The following is a 20,862-nucleotide window of genomic DNA, read 5'->3' as shown; positions in this document are numbered from 1 at the left end:
CTTGCAATCAAGCTTTACTCAGTTTTTTTTTTTTTTCCCTTAAATCACAGAAAACATTCAGGAGGAATACTGTTGCCGCTGAAATTGGGGGAATTCAATACTTTTTCAGTTAAATTATTTTAAAATATTCTTCATTGATGGAAAGCAGTTACATTTTGAAATGCATTGTTTCTATTGACATTTCTGTAGTTTTTAACTTTTTAATGAATTTCACGTAGGACAGATGGTAATTTGTATATAAAGAACTTGGTAACCAAGAATTTGCTTAATGTAAATATAGGCAATCACAATTAGTATAGATCCATCAATATATTTTTGATAATTTTTCATGTATGGTAAAAGTTAAAGTGGCAAGCTGATATTCTAATATAAAAATCAAAGTTTTGAGAGTCAGTGTGGGAAAATAGGAGGTTTTTAGACTTTCTTAAAAGACTTTGTTAAAATTTTAGGACAGAATTTCTTGACATCATTGTTGTATTTCACTTTTCACTCTTTGATAATAATGTTTTAGAAAATATGCGTAATCAAAATTGGTAGTTATAGCCTCTGTTAACACAGAAAATATATGTTATTAAAGCTTCATGTATGCCTGTTTTTGACCCAAACTTGTGGAAGTATCGTGTGTAAAGTTCCCTGTCTCCTTTTCCTTGTTCATTTCCAGCTACAGTGACCTTGTTATTAAAGTATATGCATATATGGAACCTTGTGTACTTGGTGGTTGGTTTTTTTCTTCTTCTTTTTAAAATTTGTTTGTTTTAGGTAAGGGGAGAGCATTGCTATGTGAGATGTGATTATAAGTTAGTAACCGAGTCTGTAAACCACATGTCACCATTCTGAATGAAGGAGAAGCTACCATATATTTAGTAAAATAATATTTTTCAAAATTATTCCAAATAAGAATACTGTTTTCCAATTGCTTTTTATACTTTTAAATATAAAGTTATCTATAAGAAAGATTTAAAACAAAGTTGTTTTTTTTTTCCAAGTAATTGGGCTTGTAACTATGAGTTAGTCAGCATGGGATAACAGGTAAGAGTCTGGGCTCTGGAGTCAAATGCCTGGCTCTGCCACTCATTAGCTTTGAGATCTTAGGCAAGTTATTAACCTTTTGTGCTTTTTCCCCCCATCTTTAAAATGGGGGTGAGAGTAGTATGTGTTTCATACTACATATGAAATGTTCATAACAGTTCCTGGCATGTGGTAGGATACGTGTTCAGTGTTGGCTGCAGGGCTGCCACGCTGTGCAGCACCCTGGGTTGTGTAGTGCACAGTCTGCAGAGCTGTGCGCCGCACCTCTGGCTAGCTGCCATGATTGTTATTACTATTATTGTTGTTATCCCTTTCTGTCCTCTAGTAAGCTAGTTCTTGCCACTTGGAATTATAGTCAGTGGCTTTTTGTTTTCCCATCTTTCGTAGTGATAGATGTTTAGTGTGATAATTATATTTAAAGGTAACTCGATAAATTTGAGTCAAAAATTCAGAAACGTGTTTTTAGATAATATGTATTTTTTAAAGTATCTTGGATAATGAGTTAATAGTGATCAATAAATTCTGTTATTGAGAAAAGAAAAAAATGTGCCTTATCTTTTTTCACTGCTGTTAATAAGGAGTAATATTTTCATCATTTTTCATGATACCTGTACTTCATATCCTACTCTGTGGGCCTGATTTTATTGTACACAATTAAGAAATTCATAGACCTGGGATTTACCATCACTATCTAGGGGAATAAAAGATTCAGTTTTAATGCAAATAAATATTTTAATAAAAGAACAGTTTCAGCATAGGCACTGATATTTTACTTTTAAATGTAGGGGGATTTTGTTTTGTTTTTTAGGGTTTTACAGAAAGCTTTTTCAGTTTCGTCTAAATTGTGACTAAGAAGAATCCCCTCTCTCAGTGTCAGTGTGCTCCAGCTGAGCAGGTACATTGTGTTTGAACACCGGGACTCCCCCTAACTAGAAGGGTTAGTGTTCTAAAAACCCTGCCAATGGTTGAGGGATTTAAGACTTTTTATTCATTCAGCAAAAACTTCATGAACTCTTACTGCCAAAAACTATGGGGGCAACTTGGAAAAATTGAGTTGAGAGAACCAAGCTTTTGAATGAACCTATACAAAGTTGTTATGTTTTTCATTCACTTAAAATAATGCATCTCTTATATATAACTTCAGCATTTTCCCACAATGTTAAACATGTAATTGTAATTTTCTTGTAGATAGTATGCATAATTCTAGGTTCTTTCCCCCATTTCTACATCCAAGTGTCTTTTCTGATTGTATGGTCCTAGAAATGCACAGTTTAAATATTTGGGATGGAAAAATCTTTGGGTCGCATTTATTTAATATAGTTGGCATAGCTGAGTTGATCAGTTTCAAGTTTTGACTACAATGCCCAGGGTCAAATGTATTGTCATTCCTCGCACAATTATGTGGAGTCCTGGTACAAGCTGCCATAACCCTAGGGACCAGCGGTTGCAGCATGCAGTCCTAAGGCTGAGTTTACCTTCCTTAACTTCCTTCTCTATTCTGTATCCTACTCTAATTCTCTCTTCCTAAATGCAGGTGACACACTTTGGTTAGTCTGGACCCAAAATCCTTGTATTTCAAGAAAGAGTGTGCAGTAAATCCATGAATACTAGGGCTTTTGTAGAAGGGTAACTCAGAGAGAGACGGGTTGCTGGACAAGCACTTCCCTACCTCATATACCTTAGCTACTCAGTTAACTCTAGAGTATCCTGGAGATCAAAGTTGATCTTCAGACAAGGAGCCCCAATTCTTGCTGCTATACCGTAGAATTAAAGTGCAAGTGTCAGTCCCTCTCAAAGTCTACTGAGCACAAACTGGGTGCTTAGGGTAGACTCAAAGATTTCGTTAGCATTTCCTGAGTCCCTACCGTGTTCCAAGCATTGCTCATAGGAAAATAAATTCTCAGTATCCACAAGTTCACTCCACAAGGTGAGAGGGCTGTCTGGAAGAATTACAGTGCAGTGTGTTAAGGCTGTGTTAGAACTGTGCACAGCGTGCTACGAAACACACGAAGCGGGGACCTCCAGCCTGGGAAAATCACAGTGTCCTGGCTCCAACTCCACACACAAGCTTAGGACAACTAGGTAGGGTCCGGGCACCCTGTCCTTGGAAACATTTAACTCTAGTTGCGATTAATCATGTTAGTGGTTGTCAATGTCTCTGTCCTGCACTAGAGTGTAAACTCCATCAGGACAGGGAAATGTACTTGATTCCCTGTTGTCTTGTCCACCGCTGTCTTCTCGTTGCTGTTTCACATGCTTGGCACTTAACAGGCATGCCATAAATATTAGTTGATTGGATGATAAATGTGAGAATAAATGGGACAAGCATTGAGCCTGGCTTTAAGGAAAAACTGATTTGTTTTATGAGGTCGGGCATCACAGGTCATAATTAGACTGTAAACCGCTTAGCGCTTCATCACAAAAGGCGAGTATTTAGGTGAAGGTGGCAAAGAGGGAGGCTTTTAAAGACCAATCAGACACTGTCGCTGACAGCTGGCGGGGGTGGGGGAGGGGGCAGCAGCAGGAAGGCTAGATGTGTTCCAAAGAAGTTCTGGGTTTTTTTAAACTACATTGTAAATTAGATCTTTACCTAGTGAATCACTTTGGGAATTCTGAACGGCTACAGCTTCAAGATTTAGCGGTGTCTGAGTTACTTCTACCTTTTACTTACGGGCTAGTGACATTCCCCAAGTGACAAAGCGACTGAATCTCCAGTTTTCTAAAATGCTGGGAAGGAAAGAGTGTGAAAATCCCTGAAGCAATTGCTGGCACGACGCCCTATTCTCTGGAAAGCTGAGTCCCACGCTGGCCCGCCTCCGCCGCCCCGACCCCCGGCGTCGGGAGGGTCACGTAGCCTACGTAGCCTGTGTCCCGCGCCCTGATTGGCTGCGTCAGGCTGCGGGGGCGTGTCTGCGGGCTCGCGGACCTTCCGTGCTCTGATCGGATGCGGGCGAAAGGTCAGGAGGCTTGGTCCGCGCTGCTGAGGGAAGTTCGCGGGCCGTGTGGGCCCCGGGCCCCGGGAACGTGGACCCTGTTGTCACACCTTGAGAAGACGGCGGGCCACGGGGAGCCTCGGCCGGGGAAGGGCGGAAGGACGGAGCCAGGGACCCAGGACTCACTGCGCCTGGCACGGAGCGGCCGCCAGCAGGTGAGTCGCGCCCTTCCTGCGCCCCTGGGAGTGAATGTCCCCGGCCGAGAGGCGGGGTCGGGGGCCGCACGCCGCGGAGCCCGACTCCCCCCGCGGCCGCTCGGCTCCGCCTGCCCGGCCCGGGCGGACGCCGGGGCGCCGCGGGTCGGAAGGTTCTCTGGAAAAGCGCGGGCTCCACATGATGGATGTGCGGCTTTCGATCGCTCCCCAAGATCCTCGTTTTTCCTTTTTTATAAATGTTGAGGTTAATTTGAAACTGTCAGCAGATCGTAAATATTATAAAAGTACAACTTAACTGATATTACGGCTGTTGTTGAGGGGACCGTGTTAAGTATGAAAACTGTGCATATTACAGAAGTGGATTTCACGCCTCAAAAATGCTTAAGAAACATGAAGCATCAGAAAATAGCCCACATTGTGATTTAACCAACATTTACCGAGGGCATCACTGCTCGTAGAGTACGTGGCTAAGAGCAGGACTCCAGCCAAGCTGTTGGGTTTGAATCCAAGGTCTGCCCTTTATTCCCCGAGTAACCTTGGGCAGTGCATCAGTTTCCTCCTCTTTAAAATGGGCTGCTCTGATGATTTACTGAGTTTCCTGACTACTCTGTAAGTGATTGATGGTATTAGCTCATTTAATCTTCACAGTCACCCAGGATGTAGTGTCCCCATTCTCCTCCTGCTCAAACTGAGGCACAGAGAGGTGAAGTGACTTTCTCAAGTCACAGCACAACTAGTCACCAGAAATCAAGCCCACGCAGCCCAAAATTTTACCCAATACATTGCCGCCTCATGAACTTGGTTCGTTCCTTCAGCTCCAGTTGGCCAGTGCTGATTTTGCTCGTCCGTGGACCAGGTTCTTTGCTGGTTACAGGGGGATAAGGCGGCACAGCACTCAGACCCTGCCTTCCCAGTGCTTAAATCGAGTGCAGCTTGTTCATAGTTGGGCCACAAGGATTCCATGAGTCCTGCTAAAATCTTTCGCAACATGTTACGAGTATGGGTCTTTATTTTTTTGGAAAGTCTGTGGCTCTCACCAGGTTCTCTGATGGGTCTGTGATCCAAAGCTATGAAGAAACATTTTAGTAGAAGAGCTAGTGGGGTCAAGAGCAGGGTTCTATGGAAAGGCACACGAGGTCACCTGCCTTCTGGACTCAGTGCTGCCAGCCAGGTGAAGGGTATGGAAGCAGTTCATTGGATCACAGTGGTGAATGGTCTTGCCCTCATGGAAGGGGAGAAACAACACATTGCTGCAGCAATGACAAGTGGCACGGGGAAGCAGTCCATGGTGCCATGAGAGCCTATAATGGGGACAGGAGGCTTCGTCTATTCCTGAAGCTCAGGGAAGTTTCCCTGAGAAAGGGACACTTAGACCTGGGAGTTAGACAGGAGCATTTTGGGCATGGGGAACGGCCCTCAGTCTTCAAAAATCCTGCAGTGGGAACAGAGCACCAGAGACTGACAGGTAGTGGGTGCGGCTGACGGAGGGAGAGGGTGATGGGGGGTTTGGGTGGCAACAGCCCAGACAAAGAGGCCTTCTAGGCCATGGTGAGGCATTTTTACGTTATGTCTTTATGCTGAAGCGCCACTGAAAAGTTTATTGCAGGGAGGTGAGAAGATCACATTCTGAGAAGAAGCTGGAGAGAAGCCCAGGGGGGTTAACTGAAGCCCGGGACAAAGAACAGGAGCTCTGGCAGAAACTGTGAGGTAAGAAGAGGAGGTCTAGAACCACGCTTCGAAGGTGAGCTTGCGGAGGAGACAGGCACAGGGAGGCCGGGAGTGTGGGAAGGAGGACCGCGAGGTGGGAAGGCCTGGAAGGCAAGTGACAGCATTTCCCAGAGAAGACGCTCAACTGTGCTGGAAGCTGCAGAGGTCAAAGGAGATCTCAGGCACTAAAACTACTCCTTGGCTCCTATCACATGGAAGTTGTCTTTATTGGGAGCTGTATCAGGAGGAGAGGAAATGGAGAGAAAGAAGGATCTGTAAGAATTAAGCAAGGGGAAGAGAAAAATGGGGTTTTAGCTGGAGCAACAGTAAGAGGAAAAGCCACTGAGGTAAAGGGTGGGAGCCTCAGAGAGGAGGAGACAGCTGAAGGAGTGACTATGTGAGAAAGAAGGGCTCTCCAGATCTCAGGCCAGAGGGGGTCAGCACGGAACGGATGGATTACCCTGGATAATGACAGGTGTAACTGCAGGAAAGGGGAGAGAGCAGAAGGTTGGTTTGGGGTGATGAGGTGCTCTCCTTTCTTTGTACAGGTTAGAGGCAAGGGCATTGGTTGAAAGTGGAGGGAATGGGGTTGGGGCCAAGCTGGAAGTCTGAGTTGAGAAGATGAGACATAGTTGACGGGCGATGTGGAACAGTGAGTAGACTGCAGATTGTTTTAGGATGGTCTGGCGGGGGAGCCAAGTATGTAGCAAAGGCCAGAAGTTAGTCTCCTGGTCGTTCAGGGATTGCAGAACAGCAGGGCAGGGAGGCGGGAGGCTGGCCAGAAACGAAAGCTCCATTTCATGTGTGATAAACGAGGCATCGCGGTCATGAGGAAGGAAAGATTGTTCACAAATGCTGCTTGGAGTTAGCTACTGTTGATAAAATCTGTTTCGATTCTCAGCTCACAACCAGAAATGTCAAATGAATTAAAGGCGCTAACTTTCAAAATTCAAACAAAAATATAGAAGGAAATATGGATGAATTTTTATCTGGTGCATAAAAGGTGTAGAATTTTTAAAAAGCAGAAAGATTGCTGTTTAAAAAGGCAAAAGGCAGGAATAGTTAATTCACAAAAGGAAATAAAGATGGTCAAAATAGTTTATTAAGAAAAGCTCAGCCTCATTAATAATAACAGAAAATGAAGTTAAATTAATGTTGTATTCATTTTTCACACATCAAAATTAAAACTAATGAGAGAATCTCTCATACTGCTTGTGAGAATGTCAGCGGAGATAGTTTTTCTGGATGGGAAATTAACAACTTAGCTTTTCAAATGTTCACACATCTCCTCTTCGGTGATTCTACTCCTAGGGATTCATCTCAAAGATAGAAAGTGAAATGTGGACAGATATTCAGCATATAGCAAAAATTACAGATAGCCCAAATGCTTGATATCAGGGACTGATTTACAAAATTATGGTCTATCTGTGCCATATATCATGCACTCATTTTAAATGTTTAGAGGTTTTGATGCCGAGGTTAGGTATTTAGAGTGGATAAAATAAAAGAAGAAAAGAAATTGTATACAGAAGGTGCGCTGATTACAGAGGAGTCACAACATTCTTGCTTTTCACTTTTGCAGTCAGTTGTGTGTGTGCGCATCAGAGAGTGAGATGGAGCCAGACAGACAGCCTGCCTTGTTCAGACGGCTCGCCTGACCACGTGATAGTCCACCCAGGAGAAAGCAGGAGGCGGGAGACAGCCTGCTTTTCCCGTAGCCTCCCTGGGCGGGGGCATCTTGCCGTGGTCGGCGTGGTCCTAACTTTAATCATCTGTCATGTGTAATGTAACCCCCACACTAAGCCACCTCCTTCACCTGGTGCTTAGCCAAACACTGGAATCTCTTCCAGCCTGCAGGGACCCCTGGCTGCGCTGGGCTTACTGTTGTTGGACTGTCGTGTACCACGCAGTTGTTACTGTGTTGGTACCCAGTGTGGTACCTGCTTAAAAGATTTTTAAGGAAAATTCTGAGTCTTTGCAGCTTTTCACTCTGTAGGCTGAGTTCAGAACCTAACTCTCATGTGTAAGGCAGCCTTGCTTTATGTATTTAAAAAAGCATAATAAAGGGGGCAAGAAACATAGAGAAGGCTGGACATATATGTCAAAGTATGAACAGCCGTCTGTAGGTGGAGAGAGAGTGAAAGACTTTTTCCACTTTTCACAATTTGGCAAATTCTCTGTAGTGAGCATGTATTGCTTTTATAAGCAGTTATTTTGGACAACCAAGGCATTTAAAATACAGTTTTCACAATTTTCAGTTACCTTGGTAAAGAATGTACTTCTGTCTAAAATACAATTTAAAGTCCTATTACTACAAGACTTTGGCTCTAGATATTTCCTAGTAATGGCTACCAGTTACTGACTTCTTTTTACCAGGCTTTGTGCAAAGTACTTGATATGCATTTTAACCCTCGCAGTATCCCTGTAAGGTTTACCTGCTGTTCTCTCCATTTTACAGCTGCCGCTATTATTAATACTTATTGAACATTTACCCTGAGGCACTGTTTTAATCATAACTTGTTTAATCTGAGGCTAAGTAACTTTCCCAAGATGACCCCGTGATTAGAGCCAGGACTGGGTGTGGGCAGTTTGGCAGCAGAGCCCACGCTCTTTCTAGCGCGTGTTCCAGATGTACGGCCCAAGCTTGTGGGGTCCCACGAACAGGGGGTATGGGGCTCCACCCTGTATCTGCCTGCGCCCTTATTATGCTGTACTTCCTCCTTCCTCTTAAAATCCGTGGCCGTCTTAGAAATTTTTAAAAATACTTTGATATTTACATCTTGGCTATTAGTAATTATCTGCGGGAAACTGGTATTAGGAATTATCTGAGGAAAACTCTGGTTGAACCACTAGAAGTAAAACAGAAGCTATGCCTACAATTGTTTGGATCCCATAAGCACTAACAATGAGCTGTTATCACAGATGGTAAACCAAAATGAGAACATTGTTACTCGTTATCTTTCCTTTGAGAATCATCATTTATTTAGATTAGTTAGGACAGGCTTGAAAGTGAAGAGTAGTCCTTGGCATATATGGCAAGGGCATAATTAGGGGCAGGGATTGGAAATGGCTTTTTTCAACTTTCCTTCAGACCTCCAGATTGGCTGCTAACTAGCTAAATAGCTCAGTACTCCACACTTTTGTGGCAAGGCTGAGACACTTAACACTCTTAGGTACTGAAAGTTAAAACAACAAACTAGACATGTTTTCATTGCCAGAGACATAATCAAATAGTGCCAGAGGCTACAGTGCAGCAGGCACAGTAGAGCCATCTCTAGGGACCTAAAGATGTCAAATGGGGACTGTTGTAAAAGGATGGTCACCATTCCACAGCTAACATGATTTCCCATGGCTCCACTGGGGCAGTCACATGGCATTTCTCATTTTGCCTGGCTAAGACTTATTTTAATTGTGGATTAAAAAAAATGATTTTCACATAATTATCATAAAACAAGCATGCATTTATTAACTCATTTTAAATAAAACATTTTCTGACTTATTTGAGTAATAGTTATTCAGCAAAAATACTTACTCTAAAATTAGAGATGACTCCTCTCACTTTCTTAATAAGTATTTGCTTCAGCTAAACATCAACTTGAAAATGTAAAACATTTTCAAAAACCCGTGTGTGTATGAGTAATATGTCTCCTAAACAGAAACATATCAGAGTTGTAGGAAACGGAATTTGTGTCAAAATAACATTTGAAGTCTGAACCTTTGAACTCTTTGAGGTCTTGCCACTGATCTGCAAAGTGGAAGTAGCTGCTTCCCAAGGTTGCCACACACCTCAGACAGACAATGTATTTGTAAAATACAAGGTGTCTAAGTTGTAAAGAGAGAGATTACAATTACTTCATAAGTTATCTCAGATGATATATTTTATATTCCACATGAGTAGTTTTCCTAATTTGAATCCATTTTATTTCCATGCTTACTACTTATTGCTCATATTTGTGTTTGTGTTCTAAAAGTCAGCACCCCTTATGTTTTCTTTCCTACAGGTCCGATGAATACATTCTGAGTCCCAGGACGGTGGGAATTAGCCAGTGGACTGCAGGCATGCTGTGGAAGTTGCTGGGGAGATGCCAGCCCTGCAGGCTGTGTGCTTTCAGAAGGATGCTCTCAGCTTCACAATACAGGCCTGTTTTAGCATACTTCCCCTATACAACTGATAATCGGTCAAACAAAGAAAATAAAAGAACAGTGGAAAAGCTCTATAAATTTTCAGTTGATATCAGGAAAATTCGCAGATTAAAAGGATGGGTACTTTTGGAGGATGAAACCTATGTTGAAGAAATTGCAAATATTTTACAACAGCTAGGTGCCGACGAGACTGCTGTGGCCAGTATTTTGGAACGCTGCCCAGAAGCAATTGTCTGCAGTCCAACCGCTGTTAACACCCAGAGAGGGATCTGGCAGCTGGTCTGCAAAAACGAGGAGGAGTTAGTCAAGTTAATACAACAGTTTCCAGAATCTTTCTTTACTGTTAAAGACCAGGAAAACCGGAAGCTGAACATTCAGTTCTTTCAAGAGTTGGGACTCAAAAATGTGGTCATTAGCAGATTTTTGACAACTGCATCTAATGTTTTTCATAACCCTGTTGAGAAGAATAAGCAAATGATAAGTATTCTCCAAGAGAGTTATCTAAATTTAGGTGGCTCTGAGGCCAACATGAAAGTTTGGCTACTAAAATTATTAAGCCAAAACCCATTCATTTTGTTAAATTCGTCTGTGGCTATAGGGGAAACACTAGAATTTCTCCAGGAGCAAGGTTTCACAAACTCTGAAATTCTCCAACTTGTGTCCAAACTCAAAGGATTTCTTTTTCAACTTTGCCCAAGAAATATACAGACCAGTATTTCCTTCTCTAAAAATGCTTTTAAATGCTCTGATCATGACCTGAAGCAACTAGTTTTGAAATGTCCTGCCCTTTTATATTATTCTGTTCCAGTTTTGAAAGAGAGGATTCAGGGATTATTAAAAGAAGGAATTTCCATAGCTCAGATACGAGAGACACCAATGGTTCTTGAATTAACGCCACAGATAGTACAGTACAGGATAAGGAAACTGAATTCCTTAGGCTATAGAATAAAGGATGGACATCTAGCAAATCTAAATGGAACGAGAAAAGAGTTTGAAGCTAGCTTTGATAAAATTCAGGCCAAAAAAGGAAGGCCATTATTTAACCCTGTGGCGCCATTAAATGTTGAAGAGTAGCTTGCTGACGGATGCTGCATTCTAGCAGTGCAGAGTGAAACTGAGCAGCAAAGACTTAAGTGACTCAGGAGGTTTGTAGGCACCAGTAATTTTAAGAACCTACTTAGCTTCTGAATTGTATTTGTTACCTCTAAGTAGATAATCTAACTCATTTGCTATATTTTAGAATATAAATTGCAATTATTTTAAATAAAGTTGGTAATTTTGACCTTGAGGTATTATTTTCTAAGAAACGGACAAGTGCAGTCCCTTAATTCAAAGTATGGCTCCGTTTTATTCAGATAACACATTTCATCTGGGATGCCGATCCAGCCTTCTTTCTCCCTGCGAGCTCTGAAACCTCACTCTACTGTGGTCTGAATTCTGTGGCTTAGTGTTCAGTGAAACATTAGCAAACTTCTAATACATTCTTCTAAAGCTGATTTCATCTCCTGGTTGGAATAAAAGAATCTGTGAGAACCAAGTATTACTCATCCAACAAGAATAATTAGAGCTTATCTGTGTGGTCAGTTTGTTTAAAAGGCACGATTTTATCTCCTGAAACATTTTTATGTGGATTTATTACTTTCCCCGTCTTACAGGTGAGGAAACTGGAGCTGAGAGGCCACTCAGCTGCTGATGACAGAGCCTAGATTTACTAAGATCTGACTTCTGTTCAAACCTTGTGAATAGAAAAAGGATTGCTTATGAGTTGGCATGAGAAAAGTCTCCCCTACCTGACATGCCAAGAGTGAGTACCAACTACAAATTTAGGGATTTTTATGAAAACTTATGTAAAATTCCTTAAATTTGAAATGATTTAATTCATATACACTGGAAGTAAATGCAGCTTTTTAGAAAACTTTCTGAAAATCCAGGCCCATAAAAGGGCAAATGTGTGATGGTTGGTACTGATTTTAGTAGCATTTCAAGTTTCTAAGTCTTGTTCCAAGATAAACATTATCCAGATAAAGACTGGCTTACTTTCAGCTGTGGAGTTTGAACTTTGTAACAAATACACAACCACAATTGATTCTGACACTCAGACATCTGTGCACTATGTGTGCATGGCCTTTTCTTAAGTGATGAAAAAATTATGAAAAATGCAGGGCATGTCTTCACTCTGTTCAGCAAATGCAAGTAACCCTCACTATCCAGATCTGTTCTGTTCCTTAGGGTAGTAAAAGATACCTCTCTCCATGCAGCATCTACCAAGTGCCAGGCACGTTGTGCTTTATAACCCTTAGAGTTGAGTACCATTGTTTACTGTTCTACAGATGAGACTCGGGCACAGAGAAGGTAGGTCACTTACTCAAGGTCACATGGGAATGTTTGTTTAAGAATGGCAGCCAGTACAGTTGGGGCAGGACTGAGTGATGGGGAGAGTGGCACAAGATGAGGTGAGCATCACAGGTCCATCTAAGGAGCAGGATCTCATTTTAAGTGTGATCGGAAAGCCTTGGAGACATTTCAGTTTATGCTTGTTGTCCTGACATAATTATCCGTGCTGTTCTCTTTCTGAAAAGCGCCTCAGTTTAGAATAGATTATGTGTTATATGGTCACTTTATTAGCTCTACTTTAGATGTCAATTTTGAGATGCTCACTAGATATCTGAATAGAAATGTCAAACAGGCAAATGGTGAAGTCTGGAGTTAGAAATCAGGACTGGAAATAGATATTCGGGGATCATCTGCATAAGTATGGTATTCAAAGCTATGGCTCTAGATGAGATTGCCCAGAAACAGAGTATAGATTTGTGGTAGTGGCTGGTCAAGCCTGGAAAGGATTGACCAGAGGAAGAAGTCTATCAAGAAAAGAGGGCATGGTCAATAATACCGAATGCCATTGAGAGGTCAACTAAGATACAGAGAAGTGACCAATGGCACTTCTTGGCAAAAAGGAAATCATTAGTGTTGGCCCTGTCAAGAGTGATTCTGGTGAAATGAGAAAGGTAAGGCGGCAACTGGAGTGGACTGAGAGAATAAGAGATGAGGAAGAGGCAGAGACTATAAATTTCTTCAAGAAATTTTATGGCAAAGGGTAGCAGAAAATGGAAGTTGTGAGATGAATTTTTCTTTACATAATTTTTCTTTAAAGAAAACACATACTGCATCATGTTTATATGCTGATGGGTATGACCCAGGAGAGAGACAGATGAGGGATGGAAAGACTGCAGGATTACTAGCTTTGAGGAAGTGAAGGTGGGCTGACTTCGGATAAGGGCAGAGATACTAGTCCTGGTCCACAGAGCATGAGAACAGATGCAGGCGGGTGGGTGGAATGGGCAGTGTGAGAGGTAGCAGAGTTGCTGTCTGGTCGCCTCTTTTTCACAGAGGAGGACAGCAGAATGGGAGGAGGGGAGTAGATGGGACTGGAAAGAGGAGGTGTGAAACAATCCTTCTGAGGAGTAGGAAAGTGAACTTACAAGAGGGTATGTAAGAAAGCTCGGCAGAGTTGAGTGGTCATGTATGCTTTGTGGCCAATAATTTACAAAGAGCCTAGTCAGGGGGCTGGCCCTGTGGTGTAGTGGTGAAGTTTGGCACACTCCACTTAAGTGGCCCGGGTTCACAGGTTTGGATCCCAGGCACGAACCTACTCCACTCGTCAGCCATGCTGTGGCAGTGACCCAGATATAAAGTGGAGGAAGACTGGCATGAATGTTAGCTGAGGGCTAATCTTCCTCAAGGGAAAAATAAAAGCCTAGTCAGAACAGCAGAAAAATTTGGGTGCTCAGGCCCAGGCACAAAGAACCAGAGGCAATTACAGTTATAGAAATGCATTTGTAGCTTACTCTAACTTGAAAAGATTTAAAAACAAAATCTACATTCATGGTCAAACAAGCAGTATACTGACTTTGTTTCCCCTTTAGACCAAATCCTATTCCATTATTTTTTAGCCTTGAACCTCTGCCTTTTTTCATTCTTGCATTCTTACTCAGATCTTCCTATAAATAAAATGTAAAATATTCAAAATCAACAACATAGCAAGGGGAGATATCCTTACATAAAACACTAGAGTCAAATTTTATTTCCTCTGTAAAAAAAAAAGGCCTCTAATAAAATTATTTCCTTTAAACCATTTATGTATAATCACTCAATTCACTTCTGTGGCAGAATGTAATTAGCTGCCAAAGTAAATGACGACCTGGAAGACTTCCAGTGAGCTCAGGTTGCACAGCCTGGTGAATCCAGCACACAGGCAGCACCGAATGCCAACAGCAGAATGAAGGACTAGTTCTTGAGTAGCCCCATTTCTATTTCTGGACATAAGCTGAAGAAGTTGTGACTTACACTAATTCAAAACTGATGTGAGAAATTCAACTAATGTTAGCCTGCTCCATATTTATAAAAAAGGGAATAAAGAATACTTCCCTCATAAGATCCTCAGACTGATTCAATCAGATAAGGCATGGACAGTTCCTGGCAGGTAAGGAGATGCCCAGTAAATATCAATTTTCTACCTACCTACAACTGGTTCCCATCCCTCTGAGTCATTTCTGTCCAGTGAGAGACCTAAGGTGGTTCCACTGCCACTTAGGACAGAAGGAAGTACTCCCTACTTTATAATTCCTCCATCAGTTCCCAAATTTCAGAATGCACAAGAATCGCCTGCAGAGGTTGCTAAACTGCAGTCGTAGGCTCCACCATGCAGAAATTCAGCAAGGTGGAGTAAACCTTAGAAATCTGCATTTTTTTTTTTTTTTGAGGAAGACTGGCCCTGAGCTAACATCCATGCCCACGTTCCTCTATTTTATATGTGGGATGCCTGCCACACCATGGCTTGATAAGTGGTGCATAGGTCCACACCTGGGATCCGAACTGGCGAACCCCAGGCTGCCGAAGTGGAGCGCACAAACTCAACAGCTGCACCACTGGGCCAGCCCCGAAATCTGCATTTTTATCTTTATTATATATTTTGTATTATATACATTATTAGGGTTGTTTAAAATACATTTGTACTTCATTGTGTTGGCATCAAAATACATATTAGAGGTTTGATGTTTGTGCATTAGTATCAAAAAAATATAAAAATTGGCTATAGTACTTTCTGAACTGCTATGTAACTAAAAAGACTACCCTATTTTAAAATTTCCTTTATTTCCTTAGATCTTTATGAAACATTTCATCTTTTGCAGATCATAGTGCTTTATTAACAGATTCATGTATTCTTTTCCCATTCTTTTAATACAAAAAAAATTTATTCAATCATCAGTTCTTTCCCTCTGACATTTCACTAAGTACAGGATTCATAATGTCCACATTATTAGGTCAGTCCTTCAAGTGAGTCACAACTTTATCCTCGTGCCGAACACCCACTCAAAGGGTCAAATGAATAACAGGTGCCTCCAGGTGTATACAAACCACCGTAGTTTCTTGAAGTGAACTAGTACTGTTTTACAAGTCAAACTGCTAGTCTATGAAAATAAACTGGAAAAGACTCAAGTGTACAGCTGTGGATATCATCAAAGGGCAAGTTCATTTCAACAAGAACCTCTGACTAACTGATCATTTGTACAGTTCTCTGCTATCATTGCAAGAGCCTCTCCTGAACAAAGTTAGAGTTTGGAATTTAAAACAAACTTTATGAGATAAAATGTTCCAGGTGGCTTTTCTGTAGCAGAAATTAATTACAACCATTTTTCCTCAGCAATTTTAAAGACAAGCAAACTTGAAAATAAATATGCAAGCATACAGTGAAGTCTATATGTAGAAATTCAGGTACAAAGCACAGCAGAGCCCATGACTACAGAAGACAAATTAGAAATATAAACTAGCAGTGAAGAGTTTCTTTCAAATAGCAGGAAACAAGTTCTCCAATTCCATTATTTAGTTCATTATTTAGTGTTCATCTATTAATTCTGGAGTTTTTAAAAAAAAAAAAAACCTTTGCTAATTATGACATTTGACCAGATATACCAAAAAATATACCTTAAATCATACTGCATGAAATAATCATTTATTTGTGATGAACTCCTTAACAACTCTGAAGTTTTATGTACAACAGCGAGGTTCAAGAACCTTTGTAGATTTGCTTAAAATCCCTGCTGGTGTTTATGAAAGCTTTTAAAAGATAAGTTAAGTGATATTCTTATCCATTTGTTGATCCACATCATTAATGTAAAACTCTCAGTGCTTTAGAGACATTTTATTTAAGCCTTGGGTATTAAAGTGATATATTTTAAGCTCTCAGGGATGTTATTTTGATTTATTTATCCAGAGCATCACCTCCTTTCCTCCTCTCCCGCGCAAAAAAAAAGTCTGCGGAATGGAGGCAAATTTCCAGACTTATAGAAAACTAAGGTTTTTCAGACTTGGATTATAACCCTTAGTTAAGAGGAATGCCAAATAGATATGCAACTTTTTAAGTGTTTATGAAACTGAACATGAAACAAAAAACAAATAGATGAATTCCAGCTAGGCTGTATTCTTTGAGAATGACTGAGACATGATGAGACGTGTTAGTGAGACGTGACACACTTGGCGTCCATAATCAGAAACTTCAATGCCCTGCCTGCAGTGGACCTGGAAGCTAGTGCAAAGTCTACAGCTCCTTTAAAGGACTGCAGGATACCATGTTTGAAAAGCCTATAAACCACTGAAAACACTTAGATATATTTTCAAAACTAATCTATGGAGCCCATTTCATTCAGTTTAAAAGTCAGCCCTCACATATTTGTGTTTGCTTTTACTGTGTTTTTTGAAAAGGGGCACTGCTAGTATAAGCCATCTTAGAAATAAAATAGGTATGAAGAACTCTTTTTATATCTTGGATGCTTTAGGTAATTCTCAAGAACATTTATTTATTTGCTCCTCCTTAATAGGAAACTCTTCCAACATAGCTTCTGACCAGCAAAGAAATGTTCTTAGGCACCGTGAGGTGAATTAACGATGGAGCAGGAGCACAGGCTGAAGCGTATGATTTGGTTATAACTACTAACAGTTAACAAAAAGTTACCGAGCACTGTCTTATCTGCTGAGAGCAAGAAATGCCTTTACCCCACTACTCCTGAGATTCTTAAAAGGGAAAACTAATTTCACAAACAACTTTTAAAAGAATGCATATATAAGAACTGCACATATTTAGGGTATTAAAAAAGACGTTTTCTTTTGTAAGGCATCAATGATTAAATTAATACAATGCATATCTAACAGAAGATGGTTAACACTCAGCATCATAAAACGATTTATCTTTTCTTTTAAACTTCTCTAATTCCTGCTACTTTTACCAGCTTAAATAACAAGAAGAATGCCTCTTGGCCTAATCAACTATGGTTATAAAAAACCTAAGACATCTGAAACTATTAGGCACATCAAAGGTACAGTTTATGTAATTCAAGGTTCCCTTCTTAAGGGGCAGATGAGTCACCTGGCACATTATACATATGGAACTTACTGTAAAGATCATCCACTAAATTCAACTTTCACATTTTTAGTTAAACTGAAAGACTTATAGTAAATATTCAAATATACTGATCTTCAGTTACAACTGAATAAGTAACATTTTACCAGATAAAAAGCTGGACTTTAAGTATGAGAAACCTTCATACACTGTGCTAGTATTGGTCTCTTCTTTTTAGACGAAAGCCAGTCATCAATACTTTGAACACAGCAGTTTAAAAGATGAATGTCCAAAACAGGTGACTTGGTTGTAGTCCATAATTTACCAATTCAATGCCACTGGCATCATAATGCTGTGGAGAGCAAGTGTATCTCCATGTTTTAGTCAGATTTGTCTTTCTTCTTTCCTGTTAAGGGCACTTTGTTTACAACAGCAGACCCAACAGCTGTAACACCTCCAGCCACGGCAGACACGCCCCCTTTCACCAGCCCTATTCCCATGGAAGGCACAGTTGTAACAGCCGTTTTGGTCACCTCCAGACTCTTTCCACCAATCCAAGCCACACCACCAATGGTAGCACCAACAGCTCCCTTTGTAACACTGAAGATACCCCCAGTCACACGGGACAACATGCCTGGTTGCTGCTGTGGGTGATCTTTCATTGAACCTAATGAGAAAAAATATCATGAGATGGCCAAACATACGTCTTTAAAAGAGCAGTACAAATCACTAAGTTACCTGAGACTTCCCAACACTCAGGAGGTCGTTTGATAAGGCCACACAAATATAAATCTAATGAAGACAAAGAAGAACAAGGCTATACTTGTACATGTTTTTAAAATATCTTGGCCCAATGCTGAGTTGTAGTATCTTTGAGAAGAAATGCTTTAGAGACTAGACAACTTTCATAAAATAGAATCAATGTTTCCTTGATTTATGGTTTTGTTGCTGCTAATAAATAATCCTTATTTTATATCCTAAAAGGAGCATGAAAAAATTAAAAAACATATTTAGCCTTCATTTCCTTGACAGAATTCAGTCATTACTGAAACAGCCTTCTTCATTTAAAGCAGTGTTTCTCAAGGCAGGGGCTAGGACCCCTGGGTATCCCCAAGACCATTTCAGGGGATCTGCGGGGTAAAAACTATTTTTATAATAATACTAACATGTCATTTGTCTTTTTACTTTTCATTCTGTCACGTGTCTTCAGAATTTTCCAGAAGCTAAATGACGTGCAGTAACATCAGAGACTAAACACAGAAGCAGCTGTAAGAATCTAGTTGTCTTCTGTTAATCACAACATTAAAGAAATTTGCAAAAATTTAAAAACAATGTCACTCTGCTCACAAATTTTTTTTTTGTTTTGGAAAACAGGTGCTTTCCAAAAAATATGCTAATCATGTTAATATGTAACAGGTTTACTGGGTCCTTTTAATGAATAAAATAATCTCTCAGTTTTTGTTAATACAGTAAATATCAAAGGACATAAGCTCTCTGGGGTCCTCAATTTTTGCGGGAGGCAGGGAGACTGGCCCTGAACTAACATCTGTTGCCAATCTTCCTCTTTTTGCTTGAAGAAGATTGTCCCTGAGCTAACATCTGTGCCAGTCTTCCTCCACTTTGCAGGTGGGATGCCACCACAGCATGGCTTGATAAGCGATGTATAGGTCCGCACCCAGGATATGAACCCTTGAACCCTGGGCCACCAAAGTGGAGTGCACACACTTAACCACTACACCACCAGGCCGGCCCCAGGGTCCTCAATTTTTGAAAGCAGAAAAGCATCCTGAGACCAAAAAGTTTGAGAACTACTAATTTAAATATATTTGAGTTTCTGCTCTATGTGCTCCTTAATAATGTATTTAAAGAGCTAATGCTATGTAAAAGTAGAAAATTATTCGCTTAAAATCATGTTACCTACCTAAAATCATTTTTGTAGTGTTGAGAAATTACAGCTATGGTTAATACTCAGTAATTCTTATAGAAGAATATGTAATTTAAGTATCTAGTTTGTAAAAACTCGTCAAACACTCCCAGAAATGGTAAAATCAATATGCAAAAGTCAGGGGCCAGCCTAGTGGCACAGAGGTTAAGGTTGTGACCTCCACTTTGGTGGCCTGGGGTTCACCAGTTCGCATCCCAGGAGTGGACACAGCACCACCCTTCAATTGCTCCTGTGGAGGCATCCCACATAAAGTAGAGGAAGACTGGTACAGATGTTAGCTTAGCAAAAATCTTCCTCAAGCAAAAAGAGGAAGAGTGGCAATGGATATTAGCTCAAGGCCAATCTTCCTCACCAAAAAAAAAAAAAAAAGAAAGAAAGAAAGAAAAAGAAAAAGTCAGATTTAAGTCATGAGTTTGCTTTGTTTTTTTTTAATAGAGCCACTCAAATTGGCATGAAACCTCAAACTCAAGCATAAAATGACTAGCAGAAAGATTTCATAAAAATTTGCTTATGCCAGCCTCAAACGAACACCCAGGTCTTTTCTCCTTTGTAATCTAATGATTTAGGCAGCAACAACACATAAGCAAGGGTATTTTTATTTTTCTAAACTTCATGGAAAAATACTTGGTAACTATACAATTCAGGCTTTAATCACTAAAAAGGTACAATCTCACATAAAGAAAGGTAAATTCTTGGGTAGGTAAGTCCAACCAAGATAACCAAAGACTAAATCCTAGCAGAAGGTGGCTATTAAGGAAAGACAACATTGGGAAACTGACAATATTTGAAGGAGAAAACAATTTTGAAAATCAGGCTTTTCTAATACACAAGGCACAAATTTACCCTGAGATAGATCTTCTTTTCATTGTTTGGAGGTTGTCATCCTACTACAAGTAAGAAAATCTCATCGATTAGTCAAAATAGTTCACAAAGATATAGCAATGGCTAAATTTATTTTTTAAAAGTCAAATTTTTATTGAAACTGAGTACTAAGCAGAGTTAATATATATTTTTAAGTAGCTGAAATAAATGACTTAGATATGCATTTGAACATATTAATTATAAAATTATGATGGAAAGGGTTACATAATTGGTAATTCTTTTGTAATCTAGTTCAGTAACACTAAGAAAAAGGGGAAAATCCTGATTTGAGTATAAGATAGATAACTGCCTCATGCTGAATAGCTCATTAGTATTATCCTGCTATGCCAAATTTGGTGCACACGCATTTAATGAAGACAATTTTCTTAGTCAAATCAGATAAATATTAATGCTGCTGATCTCTTTAATTACAGTGTGCTCTTAATTACCACCATATAAGTTATCTGCTTTGCAGACTACTCTTGTTTAGCAGGTTGCCATATAAGGACAGGAAATTCCTGAAGCTTGTTCTCTTCCTTGACAGTCATGCTCCTAGATGGCCTTTCTCTATCTCCTTCCTGACTCCTTTCTCAGAGAGTCCTTATTAACTTTCTCATTGAGCCCAAACTTTTCTTT

At 40.3% G+C, this 20,862-nt stretch overlaps 3 protein-coding genes across 14 annotated transcripts in view; 2 read left to right on the top strand and 1 right to left on the bottom strand.

The window, feature by feature from the left end:
• Positions 1-701, top strand: part of CRY1 (cryptochrome circadian regulator 1) — a 93,604-nt gene extending 92,903 nt beyond the window's left edge. For all 3 annotated transcript variants that reach the window (XM_001499213.6, XM_005606567.4, XM_070254076.1), the window contains one exon: positions 51-701. Coding sequence is in view for 1 of the 3 variants with exons in the window: in XM_070254076.1 (XP_070110177.1) it covers positions 51-123 (73 nt within the window). In the remaining 2 variants the exon portion in view is untranslated. The remainder of the gene's footprint in view (positions 1-50) is intronic.
• Positions 702-3,930: 3,229 nt separating this feature from the next.
• On the top strand, positions 3,931-16,270 carry MTERF2 (mitochondrial transcription termination factor 2). Of its 3 annotated transcripts, none has more exons than XM_023631006.2 (3): positions 3,931-4,177; positions 5,784-5,918; positions 9,886-16,270. In XM_023631006.2, exon 3 carries the CDS (start codon positions 9,944-9,946, stop codon positions 11,099-11,101), a length of 1,158 nt encoding a protein of 385 aa, XP_023486774.1. In that variant the 5' UTR covers positions 3,931-4,177; positions 5,784-5,918; positions 9,886-9,943; the 3' UTR covers positions 11,102-16,270.
• The window catches only part of TMEM263 (transmembrane protein 263), an 18,063-nt gene continuing 12,409 nt past the window's right edge, over positions 15,209-20,862 (bottom strand). For all 8 annotated transcript variants that reach the window (XM_023631296.2, XM_070254079.1, XM_023631300.2 and 5 more), the window contains one exon: positions 15,209-18,087. In XM_023631296.2, coding sequence (XP_023487064.1) covers positions 17,801-18,087 — 287 coding nt within the window. In that variant the 3' untranslated portion in view covers positions 15,209-17,800. The remainder of the gene's footprint in view (positions 18,088-20,862) is intronic.

The sequence above is a fragment of the Equus caballus genome, chromosome 28, assembly GCF_041296265.1.
Source record: "Equus caballus isolate H_3958 breed thoroughbred chromosome 28, TB-T2T, whole genome shotgun sequence".
Lineage (NCBI taxonomy): Eukaryota > Metazoa > Chordata > Mammalia > Perissodactyla > Equidae > Equus > Equus caballus.
Note: the sequence above shows the minus strand (reverse complement) of the source record. Positions and strands in the feature narration are given on the sequence as shown.

Coding starts and splice junctions, on each gene's coding strand:
- MTERF2 (XM_023631006.2), top strand. CDS start 9,944: ATGCTGTGGAAGTTGCTGGGGAGATGCCAGCCCTGCAGGCTGTGTGCT.